Raw genomic sequence first — 13,859 nt, forward strand, 5'->3', positions numbered from 1 at the left:
AAAAATAAATAATAAATAAATAAATAAAATTACAGTGCTTTCCTCACAGAATTCATTTACCAAAAATTAATATCTAGTTTTCTGGCTAATATGGGGAAAAGTCTCCATGTTCATCAGGTTAGCCTGAAAAGTCCATCTGAGGTGTCAATTATGTAAAATTATTAACACCGGAGTCAAAAAAAACACTCAGTCTTTTAGATATCAAAGGAATACGCAGCCATATTTTGAGAAATGCACAAAAAAGAAATAGGGAAGGCATTCGGGATATAGATATCTAATTTCCACCCCTGACCCACTTCCATCCCTCCATAATAACAGGGTTTCAAAACTCAAAACAAGCTGGGTGTGAGAACAAAGGTTAACACCATATCCTACACTTTCTGAGAAACTTTAGACTGCAACTTAACAATACTGAAGATTAGTATTTATTTAAGAGGGCAACTGGGTACTTCTCAACATTGTTAATGGGTTGGTGAAAACTGCACCTAGGATTCTTATTTGTAGCGTTAATCACATGGTAAGTAAATACAGTTTACATGGGAGGGGATAAGAACAGGCAAAATGTAGAATATTATTAATATATCCATAGGAGATTTCCTTTAAATAGGAAATATATTTAAAGACTTTACACTAATTATAAACAAAAGCATCACATTCATGATGAATCAGCACCTGCAAGTGCTTCAAAAACAAAAACAACGAGCACCAGTATTTTCCCAGGATCAGTTTACTCCAATAAAGAAATGTGAGGTATTCAGGCCCCATCCTGCGTCTTTTTTCCTAACGTCATATAAGTCAGAAAAAACTGACTGCAAAATGGAAATTATTAGTACTAGAATTTTAAAAATTAATTTTGTAAGATTACCATAATAGACAACTATCTGTAAACTCCTCAAGAAGAAATCTTTGACTAGAAAGTCAAGATAATGAGAGGAAAAAAATGACCAGAACACAGACAATAGCTGTTCTTGCAGACCTTAAACTATGTCAAATGAAATCTATAAAATGAGATTCATTTATAAAATCAATTTTTGAAAGAGCCTACTCACTTAGCCAGAGTTACTGTGGCCAAACCACAGGTCCATCTACGTTACATGTAGCATTACCAACTTATTGCCCTTCGTGGGCTTTTATAGCGAACAGTGCTGTTGGTATACTTCTTGGACATATGAACAGAATTGGTATGATGGTGTACAACGTAAAAAAAAGTCTGTGCTGGCATATACAGGAAATCTAATTGCTTAAAGTTACCACCATATTTTAAAACACTCTTAATCATCTTTATCATTTAAAAGCCTCATATAAGAATTACTAAGAAAAATCCATAAGACATCCTGATTTTCAGGCATCTTAAAATTAGTACATCAAATAAAACAAACTTTCCATATTTAAACACTTTCAAATGCTCTTTCAAACTGATAAGCTCTTACTACATTGACTAACAAATAAGAGCAAATCACTTAGTATTAAAGAGGGAAAGGAATTCTAAACCAGTGATTCCCAATGAAGAGCAGTAAAAAGAAGGTTATTAATTGGTGGGGCAAAGCTGATTCATCATGAATGTGATGCTTTTGTTTATAATTGGTGTAAAGTCTTTAAATAAATTTCCTATTTAAAGGAAATCTCCTATGGATATATTAATAATATTCTACATTTTGCCTGTTCTCATCCCCTCCCATATAAACTTTCAGGACGAAAAAGTTACTAAGAAGAGGGTGTACTATACGTGGTCAGAACAAGACTGTGAGTCACTAGTTCGTGTATACATTGAAGAACAAGTTCCCATCTTTCATCCAAGCTTTCATACATTATTTTGCTTTATAAATATCCTTTCCCCCACTCCAGCTGTCTTCGGAAAGTAAATACATACTGAATACCTTCTTTTTGGTTTTATGTCCATGAAATTTTAAAAGATTATACAAAATGATTAAAATTTTATTACTGTGTTTAACTACTGTGGAACAGAAAAAACTAACAAGAATGTAATGCTGATAACGGAGTCGAGTTGTTCAAGAGTCTAGCAAAACATTTCATAAAGAAGTCATATTTATGTATTTAATTCAAACTGTGTTTACAAATTTAGTTTTTCTAAAAAATTAGTAAATATCTGAAAGAGACTAAAAAACCAAACAAAACGCTTGGTTGAACAGTCAAAAAAAAAAAAAAAACTCATAAACCAAAAACAAAATTCAGTAATTAAATACTATGCAAAAATGTTAGCCAACTTAAAGCAACATACCTTTCTTTTCCTAGTTCTGGGTCTTTGTCAGCTTGAGCCTGTAACACAATTCCATTATTTCATTAGAGACTATTTTACTGGATTTTAAATATTTAACCCATCAATGCAATGTTTTCAGTTCTTAAAATCTAAGCTAAAAAAACAAGACCACATCTTAAAAATATATCAAAACAGTTTTTAGTGTCCACATAACTATCAGGTTCTAAAATTATTTTCTCGTTAGATAAAGAGCCCTAGTTAGGTGATAGAGAATAACTGACACACAGCAATTAATGAGAAAAAAGTCTCCTTAACATTGATAAAAATAAGAAACTCTTTGGACGCCTGGGTAGCACAGCTGCTTGAGCATCCGACTCTTGGTTTTGGCTCAGGTCATGATCTCAGGGTCCTGAGATCAAGCCCCACATTCAGGTACTACGCTCAGCTGGGAGTCTGCTTGAGATTCTCTCAGCCCCTCTCCCTCTGGCCCTCCTCCCCTGGGTGCACACGCTTTCTAAAATAAATAAATATAATCTTTAAAAAAAAAACTTTTTTTAACGTTAAAAGCTTGGAAATACTGCTTTTTTTCAAGAATAAAAACAAAATCAACCAAGCAACATCTTCACTGTGCAATTACTATTTAAAAAGACTTCTATTTATAAGGGAGATTAGGGGACTTAAAAAGCTTTCTAATCAAAACACCTAGAAGTGCTGAACAAAATTTAACAATCCCTTTTTTTTAAGTGGGCTCCACACCCGCCCAATACGGAGCTTGAACTCACAACCCTGAGGATCAAGACCTGAGCTGAAATCATGAATCAGATGTTGAAACTGACTGAGACACCCAGGCACCCCTAACAATAATCCTTTTAAACATATATCTGAACCACCAAAAAATCAATGTCCTAGGACCCAAAATGGAAGAATTAAAATTCAATGCCTATGCACCAAGCACCAGTCCAGGCACTAGACACATCAGTGAACAAAACAGCAAAAACTGTCAGTTCTTTACATCTTATACTAGGTGTAGGCTTTTTCTCCAGGAATCATGTGTGTTCTGAGCTGAAAATTATCTTTCTTTAGATATATTAAAAACTGAAAATTATACTTCAAAGAAACTGAATAATGTGCTTAGAGAGGATTTCTGGTGTGGGTGACGGGAGTCCCAGAGTAAAGGCCTTCTTTACTGGGGCATTTTGTTGGGTATTCAGTCTACACTCTAATGATACATAACCAAAATTAAAGATGACAGTTGATAAGCCCCATCCATAGCATTTACAATCAGTCTTCCCATTCATGGGAAAAGCTTTTTTGGGGGGTGGGGGTGCCTATATGACAGCAGAGGAAATCTATACCAGATACCTGCATTAGCTAATTTGCTTCTTTATTCATAAATAAATACACAACAGAGAGAAAGATAAGGGCACAAAATCAACTGAAGATATTTCAGATAATGAAATACTCCACAAAATCAGTATAGGTGCTACCTCCTGAAAGAACATTAAAATTTGAAGAGAAGAAATAATCAAAGAAATAATAAGAGGAAGACCTTCTTTAGGTGAAGGAGCACACTAATCTTTATAAATTCACTGAGTGCTCTAAAGCAGGATTTATGAATAAGTCCCAAACCAAGATAAAACCTAGCTCACTGGGCTAGCCATACTGATCCTCCTTGGAGTCCCTGAATCATCAAATCTGTCCTTAAGGACTTAGCACTTGCCCTTCAGTTTAAAAACCTCCTCTCCTTGTTACTGTAGAGCTTGCTCTCTTGCTTTGCTCAGGTCTCAAATAACTATTCCTCAGGACTATTGCTGCCACTCTAAAATATACATTCCCCCCATTCGTTACTCTCTATCCTTTTGATTGGTCTCCATAACACTTCATAGCATTTTTTTAACCATCTGACATTGTGTGTGTGTGTGTTTGTGTACACATAGAATCTTTTTATAGTCCCTCTTCTCCACTAAAATATAAGCTCCTTGAGGACTAGGACCTCAACTCCTCTGTTTATCAATGTCATCCAATGTCTAAAACAGTGCTGGTATAGGAAAGGAATCAGACAGGTATTTGTTTAATGAACCAATCAAAAAATGCTTAAAGTTTTCAAAGGAAAAAAACAAAATACATAATGATATGATTAGATCCAGCCTTCTCAGCGTGCCTGGGTAGCTCAGTGTCTGCCTTCAGCTCAGGTCATGATGCCAGGGTCCTGGGATCAAGCCCTTCATCAGGCTCCCTGCTCGGTGGGGAGCCTGCTTCTCCCTCTGCCTCTGCCACTACCCCTGCTTGTGTTCTCTCTCGCGCAAATAAATAAAATCTTAAAAAAAAAAAAAAAAAAAGAATCAGCCTTCTTAACAACACAGGTTAAGGGGCGCCTGACTGGTTCAGCAGGTAGAGCATGCAACTCTTAATCTTGGGGTTGTGAATCTGAGCCCCATGTTGGGTGAAGAGATTTATTTAAAACAAAACAAACAAAAAAACTAATACAGGTTAAGAAAAACAATGAAAGGAACAACAAGCTGAGCACAGACTTCTCCATCTAGACAAACTATCAATGAAATATGTAAGAGCAAAATAAAGTCAATTTCAGGGATTCAAAAAGTTTACTGTCCACACATACTTTCTGGGGGAAAATTATTGATGATGTAATCTAACAAACAGAAAAGAAATCCAAGAGAAGAGGAGATACAGAATCCAAGAACAGAAATAACTCAGAAGAGCAATAAAAGGAAAATAAAGGTGTACAGTTGCTTTATGAAACATGGCCATAAATTTAGAACAGGGAGCTTTAACAAGAGAGTAGATTCCATTCAACAAATAGTAATTAGTGGCCTGAGTAACATGAAGACAGTCTTCCCTTTTCCTCTCAACAACCACCGCCCTACCAGAATTGTACAGGAAAGCCATAATCCAAACACTGAAGAAAACAAGAACAGCATCATTTGGAAGAATGAATGGGGATATAAGAAAGTGACCTTCAAGTATACAAGTTATGGACAGATACTGTGTTTCCTTCTTTATAGACCCAAGCTCATACTATCGAATTCTATAGTATCTTCTTCTTCATCAAGATATCAAAAATACAGATATTATTTTCAGTACTTAGAATCAAGCCTTCATGCTTCATATGCAGAGTAACTATATTTATACAACTAAAAGTTGCACTATATACCTGCATAATAATATTGTAGGTAAAAAAATGAATGGGGGGGTATCAAAGAATAATATAAGGATGTTAATTAGTTCACTATACATGTGGTAAATTAAAAACTTATTTAAAAAATTTGGGGACAGTATTTTCATTTCTTAATCTAGTTTAGGAGGCTTTCATTACTTGTCATATAGACCATTATAATACCCTGAAATTGGTCTACCTGCTTCAACCATCTATTTACTATTTGTTAAATGAATATAATGGACACCATGTAACATGGTCAAGATTATCTTATCAGGTGTGAGGCTAAGTCTACAGTAAAACAATGGGTTTTCCAATTTAATAAGCTATAAGAATAAGGTTCTAAGTAAAAGCCTGGGAAGTAAAGTATCATTCGGGTAGACGTTTTCTATAATCATTTGTTTCATTTTAAGTCTAAAAATTTGGGACTGTATTCTTAGAAGAAAAATTTCTATATCATCAGTGTTGACTGTAACTCTGAACAAAGTAATAACTTCGAAATATCAAAACAGGGGCGCCTGGGTGGCACAGCGGTTAAGCGTCTGCCTTCGGCTCAGGGCATGATCCCGGCGTTATGGGATCGAACCCCACATCAGGCTCTTCCGCTGTGAGCCTGCTTCTTCCTCTCCCACTCCCCCTGCTTGTGTTCCCTCTCTCACTGGCTGTTTCTATCTCTGTCAAATAAATAAATAAAATCTTTAAAAAAAAAAAAAAACCGAAATATCAAAACAACAAATTTTTAAAAATACCATGTTCTGTTAAGAAAAAAAAATGCTAAAAACTTTCAAATTTTTTCTGAAATTATCAGGTTAAACAAGCCACTCAAATTTGTGCTGAAATCAGTACCTATCATGGGTGCCTGGGTGGCTTAGTCAGTTAAGCGTCCAACTCTTGTTTTCCACTCAGGTCATAATCTCAGGGTCATGAGATGGAGCCCCATGTTGGGCTCCATGCTCAGCAGGGAGTCTACTTGAGGATTTTTCTTTCTTCCCTACCCTCAGGCCCTCCCCCCCCATTCTGTCTCTCTAAAATAAAAAATCTTAAAAAAAAAACCAGTACCTATCAATGATGCATTTACTTATAGATCCTTTATTTAATTTGGTTTTAGATGGTGGAATTTTCTTTTTCTTGAGCTAGCACAAGATTTTTAGCATACTAATAAACAAAAAACATGCAGACACCAAATACAGGTCCCATTATTTACCTCCTGTTATAGAGACACAATGAAGCATTAGAAAGAGAAAACATCTGAGTTTGAATTTAATTCTTTCAAAGGTGGATAAGTTTTCATACATGTATTATTACTGTGTAAGCCAATAATCTGTAAACTCTTATGTCTTATACAAGAGTTTATATTAAAGAAAAGAATAAGTAAACTTTTTTTTTAAGATTTTATTTATTTATTTATTTGACCGAGAGAGACAGCCAGCGAGAGAGGGAACACAAGCAGGGGGAGTGGGAGAGGAAGAAGCAGGCTCCCAGAGGAAGAGCCTGACATGGGGCTCGATCCCAGGACTCGGGGATCACACCCTGAGCCGAAGGCAGACGCCCAACGACTGAGCCACCCAGGCGCCCCAAGAATAAGTAAACTTCTTAAGCCAAATGGCCAAAATGGACTCAAAGTAGATTCTGCACTCTGGAGAGAATCATGATCATGTTACATATATGGAATCATTCTACATATATGTCCATTAACAGGTATCAGAATGAATATACTGCATTTTTCAAAATTATTCAATTTATTGTAATTTAGACAAATTTATACTGCTCCATAAACCATGAAAATTGTAGTAGTGATTGCAACACGAATTTTTAAAAGAAAGAATACCTAAACTCAGTACCAGTTTGGCTACTCTCCAAGAATAATTCTTGCAATTTCCTTCAGAGTACACCTTCTAGCTTTAGAAGAATGACCTTTACACTTTCTTCATTTTCTAAAAGCACAAAAGTTGATAGAAAATAATCTTACCTCTGATGAGTCCATTTTTGGAGATAATGTACAGGTCAAAACATGGTCACCTATGTTCTGTGGATTTTGTTTCAGAAAACTATACATTGACTGAGCAGATTCGGGACTATCTAACTGAAGAATTGCCTTTGGAGAAGATAAAAAAAAAATACATTAAGTAGTTCCTAAAAAAAACTAAAATAGAATTACCATATGATCCAGGAATTCCACTTTGTGGTATTTACCCCAAAGAACTGTGTTATTCACATTAGTCAAAAGGTAGAGCAAACTAAGTATCTATCAACGGATGAGTAGATAAACAAAACGTTGTATATGCATACAATGGATTATTATTCAGCTTTAAAAAGGAAGATAATTCTAGCATGTTACAATATATGCTGGAAGACATTAAGCTAAGTGCAATAAGCCAATCACAAAAGATCAAATATTGTATGATTCCACTTATAATATGAGATAGCTAAAGTAGTCAAATTCGTAGAGACAGAAAGTACAGTGGTAGAATGCTGGTTGTCAGGGGCTAGGAAGAGAGGCACAGAGGAATTACTGTTTAACGGACAGGGAGTTTCAGTTTGGGAAGATAAAAAAAAAAGTTCTGGAGATGGACTGCGGTGACGATTGTATAACAACATGAATATACTCAATGCCACTGAATGGACACTTAAACATGGTTAGAACAGTAAATTTAGTTATATGCATTTTAAAAAATTTTTTAGTTTTTCTAAATAGATACATTTTTCTTCCAGACTTCCAAATGTGATTACAAAGGTGAAGTTAATCTTCACTTCAAAGGAAACAAGAGAAAACAATCCTTAAAATGTTGCAAAGTCCAGGTAAAATGGAAAAGTATGATAGGTATTTTTAAGAAATTAAAAAAATACCTACCAGAAGATTAAACATATCTAAAGTAAAAGTTCAAAATTCCTTATACCATCTGTCATCTCCCTTCCCTCCTATGTCACACTATTTCTAAAGTATCAAACATGCTCCATGTATCAGTTAGAAGCATATCAAAGAAATTAGTATCTACCTCTGGTGAATTAGGTACTTTTTCTGAAACAATGTCAACTTTGTTATGAAATCCTACCTTTCTAGGTAATATGTAGTTGCTCAAAATCTAATTTTACTAGACAAGTATCTGAATTAAATATTAAACACAGAGGGCATAGAAAAAGTAAAGACGTTAACAATTTCTTTTAAAGAAGGAAACCAAACCCCTAAGGGATGATCATTTTATATTTCTTTCCATATAACTAAACAAAAAGACCTAACTCTCTATGTGCTTTATGGCTGGAAGGAACTTTAGAAAGTATCTGGTAACACCTTTTTCATTTTACAAATAAGAACCAACCAAAATTTTAAGTCAACTCAGCCAAGGTCACAAAGGTAGTTAAGGCTAGATGAACTCAAGTCTAAACTTTCCCATAAGATAATGCTCTTTGCACATATTACCTTTCTCCCTTGTGCAAGTTTTATTCCATTAAAACTAGGAGTTCTCGGGCACTTGAGTAGCTCAACCGGTTACATGTCCAACTCTTGATTTCAGCTCAGGTCAGGATTTCAGGGTCATGGGATCAAGCCTTATGGCAGGCTCCCCACTCAGTGGGGACTCTGCTTGAGATTCTCCCTCTCCCTCTGCTTGCTCACTCTCTCAAAATAAATAAATATATCAATCTTTAAAAAAAAAAAAACCACTAGGAGTTCAGAGGAGAAAATCATCATCTCTTCCTTGTTATTATAGCCCAGGAGAAAATATGCTGATCTATCATAATTCTGATAAGAAATAATGTTTATAGGTGCTTCAGTTCAGAAGATGGATTAAAAGTCACAAACCCGAAGAGCACAGGGTTCAGTCATATTCTATTCTCTACAGAACATATAGGTAAAACAGGAGGGACCTCATTACCTTGTTTTTATTACTCATGAATACGTGGTGAGCCACTTTTCCAAACTGAAGTCCAACACAAAGCACACACTGAAGTCCATCTTCTGGTAAGTTATCAAGATGTACAAATCGATTATAAATTTTATCTATATTTGCCTGTAGTTTTTTTAAGAGATAGCACAGAAAAAGAGAAACACAGCTGAAGTATCAAACTATAAAACACAGATTAACAGTAATTTAATTTTTCAGAGGTCAGATGATACCCTCTCCCAAGAGTAAGAAAATGACTATGTGAGTGAAGACAGTGAGATCTTAGTTTTAGATTTCAGTAATCAATGAAACAATATACTAAAATAAGAAGTATAATCTTTCTTCTATCAACATAATATGTACCCAAAATACTTTATACCTAAGCCACTTAATATGGCTCCAGTATCTAGAAAATATTTCCATTAAGGATTACCATGACCCTTTATTTCTTATTTTTGCCAAGAGAAGATCCATCTGATATTTTCATCACCTCAGTATTTTATTTTTTTATTTACATTCAATTAATTAACATATAGTGTATTATTAGTTTCAGAGGTACAGTTCAGTGATTGATCAGTTGCATGTAACACCCAGTGCTCATTACATCACATGCCCTCACCGTCACCTCAATATTTTAAGATGAGTAGTCTTTTATTTCTAACAGGCGAATAACCAATATTTCCATCAATTAAACAAGTGTACAAAAGCATTTAAATGCAAAACTTACCTCTGGATCATTTTCTTTAATCAAGGTTGTAAATATAGCTTCCTAGAAAGACAAAACAGAGGGAAAGTGGAAGATGTAAGTCTTCCTCATTCATATATTTATTTAGTCAGGATTTATAATAAAATAATCTATATGAATCAGCATTAAGCACTATTTCATAAAATGAGAAGTCAGCAAAAGTTTTATTCCTTCTAAAAAATCTTTCCGTCTTCCTAAACAAATTATTCAATTCCTATCTTAATACACTTTAATTCTTCCTATTCCCCTTAAGCATATTAAAGATTAATAAGGTGGTGTCAGGGGAGGACATTCAAATTCATATACAAGGAATAAGAGATTTAACTTAGCAGACAATAAGAGAAGTCAAATTGTAAAACAAAAAGTTAACTAAAGTAGAGGATGAGGAAGAACAGAAATGTAGCCTAGTAAAAAAAAAAAACCAAAGTACAGAGTATTAAATGTACAGTTATTTAGTACTGTTGATTATAAAGAAGGCTAAGAGTAGCATGAGACAAAAATGTCAGAGCTGGGAAAGGCTAGCTAATGGACGGCTTACCTACATAGGAAAGGAACTTTATCTTAGGACACTCTGGTTCTTAAAACTTTTTTTTTCCTTTTCAACAATACTGACACATATAAAACAATTCTACCAATTACATCAGAGTGATTCTCAATGGAAGGCTTTCTCAAATAACATGTATTTCCACCTTCCTCTAGAGATTCTAAAAACTGTTTTATGCCTCTTAGCAGTTGATAAATAAATATTTGTATGCCACAAAGAAGTGAAGGGTTTCTAAATCAGTTGTCTTTGAACAGATTTAAATTTTATGTCAGTCTCATTACTTCGTGGAGAAAGATTTTAAGGGAGACAAAACTAAAGGTAGGAGACATGAAGAACTACTTTATAGTTGGAGTTTTCAAGAATCAAGCAATGATGGATGGGATAAAGAGGGAACAAATTACAGAAATATTTATGATTTGAAATATACAAGACCTATACAAGACTGGTTGTGAGAAAATAGAGAAAAATTAAAGATAACATCTGGGATTCCAGTTTGGAGGACAGATAATGGCAGTAAAATAAGAACAGAGTTGTCTACAGATAGTTTTCAACCTTTTTTCCATTCTGACCTACATGAGGGATTAGATTCCCTCCACATGGAAATAACTCTCAAACACTGGCATTGGAGACTGTGAAGAGACAGGAAGAAGCTTTCTCAATAACTCAGAGAAAATACGTAACCTGAAGACACAAGCTCGAAAGCATAACCAACTACAATAAACCCAATCTAAAACTTTTATAATATTCCAGTAAAAACGACGGCAAGTCTACTATTTACCTCGTCTTTTATATTCATGTTTTCAGGAACCATACTTATTGAGAGTTGATTTCCATCCATTGATATTGGGAAGCAGGTATAAAATTTTACCATAGATTCAGCAGATTTTCTATTTATTTCCATAAATATCTTTTAAAATAGAAAGTACAAGAACAAAAAAATAAATGTCTTTAAGTTACTTTTTCTTGAAAAGAATTAATACTTGAGTCAACTAAATAACTTAGTAAACATTAAGATAAAAAAACACATTCCTCAGAAAGTGAGGCCAATAGACTCAAAGTATTACAACCACAAGGAAGAAATAATGAATGACTGAACTCATAAGGCAATACTAAAGAGAGAAATAAGAGGGGACATTCTAGTAAATGACATTAAGGAAAATCTTATTTATCTTATTCATCACTGAACCCTTAGTACCTAGAGCGGTATCTAGCATATAGCAGATATTTAATAAATATTTAAATAAATAAATTTAATGACTGAGAAATATGAGAATTGAAAGAACCAAAGAAATGTGTAATGATTACCAAGTTATTTTTAATTTTGTTGTTCTCCTAAAATTATAGTTCCATCATTTTGGTTTTAATTTTCATCCCTGGGTAAATGACTAGTTGAATATTCTTCTCTGTGTCTGATAGCCAGTGAGGTAGAAATCTTCCATATATTTGTTCATAGTTGTAATTCTTTTTTTTTTTAAAGGAATTATCTGTGTTGTTTGCCAATTTATTTATTGAACTTGTAATATTTTATAGTGTAATGAGGATATGAATCTTTGTTTCCCTTTTACACAAATATTTTTAGTTTTTAATTTACATCTTGCTTTATGTTAATAGTAATTCACAAATATTTGTATGATTGAATCTGTTTTTTTCCCACGTAAGGTCTAGAAAAGTATTAAATCTCCAAACAGTTGATAATTCTACTCAACTCTAATCAAAACTGGGCAGATAATAATCTACATTTTCTGTATTTGGATTCCATATTTAACGTATCTACTTAAGCTTTGGTGTATGATGTAAAGTATGAATCTGAATTATTCATTTCCAGATTCCCACAATTTCCCCCATTTCAATGTACTGTCACATAAAAAAATTTTTATTAAAAAATTCCTTTTATTCTTGTCTCTAAGTAAAAACAGCTCTAATGAAATATAATTTATATATCATAAAGTTCACCAGTATAGGTATAGAATTCATTGGTTTTTAGTAACTTACGAAGTCGTGCAACCATTCAAATAATCTACTTTTAACATTATGTGAAACTGCATTTAACTCACTTGTATTCACGCTCTTCTTCTACTCTTGTTTTCTGAAGCACACTGGCTCTGACTACCAGCAAACATATATCCTACTGTGAAAGATCTCTAGCGATCACCAACTCCTTTCTAATGTAAGAACACTACTACTAACCACCGGAATGGTGTTTCCATTATTTAAACCTTCCTGAAATCTCACTTCCTATAAGATACCTCCCACAAGTTGTTTTTATTAATAATACATTCTGTTTTGTTTTAAAATTACAAAAGCAGTATGTACTTATTACCAAAAACGTAAAACACACAGATAACCTAGGTTATTCTAAGTACTGATGACATCTTTGTCTGAGAATGGTTACTTCCCATTTGAGTGCAATTGGTAAAACAGCAGGAATACTACTAGTAAAAAAGTGCTATGAAGTTTATAAGTTGTTATAAAACTCTGCATTAACATATTAAAGATTAAAACATTTTCTTTAGACTAAAATTTTGAGCAAAATTTTGACACCTTTAGTAAGCCATCCTCTCCATCATTAAAACTAGGTCAGATGAGAATAACACTAAATATGGGGTATCTGTTTTATATTTTAAAAATCCCTTAGCTTGAGTGGCTTAATTATTTTGAGGTGCTGCTTTTAAACCCTTTCTTTTTAGTTTTGTGAACTTAATGTTTTTCAAAATGTGCTTCAGACAATATGAACAGCTATTATCAACGCTTACCTTTTTATGAGATGATAAAATCAAAATATCCTTTAAACCACCAAATGGTTTTACTAGGTTGTAAACTTCTTCTATAGAATATCCTTTATTAGGCAAATTAGAAATAAGTACCACACACATTTCCTCTGTTTCCTTCAAAACAAATTTAAGAGTTGACATTCAAATTTCTTTAACTGCTTTTGTATTTACTTAAGTTTATGCTGCAGATCATGTTATGTTAGTATTTAAACTGCATTTAATACTAAATCTTATCAATTAAGGCGGCCAGTCTGAACCTTGAAAACAAAATAAAATGCGAATTTCCTCTCTTCAAGAACACAGCATCATTTCAGTCATACCATCTGTCCTCTAGTCAAGGCTTTTAGTTCTCTTTTTCAACCACTGTTTAAAAATACAAGTGTAAGGGGCGCCTGGCTGGCTCAGTCAGGGGAGCATGCGACTCTTGATCTTGGGGTGTGAGTTCAAGACCCAAAACTGGGTATAGAGATTAAAAAAAAAAAAAAAAAAAAAACCTAAAAAAAAAAGTAAAAAAATAATAATAAA

At 33.7% G+C, this 13,859-nt stretch overlaps 1 protein-coding gene across 3 annotated transcripts in view; it reads right to left on the minus strand.

Moving 5' to 3' along the window:
• ZNF638 (zinc finger protein 638) overlaps window positions 1-13,859 on the minus strand; it is a 77,009-nt gene that overhangs the window by 12,956 nt on the left and 50,194 nt on the right. For all 3 annotated transcript variants that reach the window (XM_040623328.1, XM_040623329.1, XM_008699981.2), the window contains 6 exons: window positions 13,317-13,448; window positions 11,342-11,470; window positions 10,002-10,043; window positions 9,266-9,400; window positions 7,363-7,488; window positions 2,240-2,277 (listed from right to left, as the gene is read on the minus strand). In XM_040623328.1, the coding sequence (XP_040479262.1) occupies window positions 2,240-2,277; window positions 7,363-7,488; window positions 9,266-9,400; window positions 10,002-10,043; window positions 11,342-11,470; window positions 13,317-13,448 (602 nt within the window). The remainder of the gene's footprint in view (window positions 1-2,239; window positions 2,278-7,362; window positions 7,489-9,265; window positions 9,401-10,001; window positions 10,044-11,341; window positions 11,471-13,316; window positions 13,449-13,859) is intronic.

This window comes from Ursus maritimus, unplaced genomic scaffold (genome assembly GCF_017311325.1).
Source record: "Ursus maritimus isolate PB19 unplaced genomic scaffold, ASM1731132v1 scaffold_6, whole genome shotgun sequence".
NCBI lineage: Eukaryota > Metazoa > Chordata > Mammalia > Carnivora > Ursidae > Ursus > Ursus maritimus.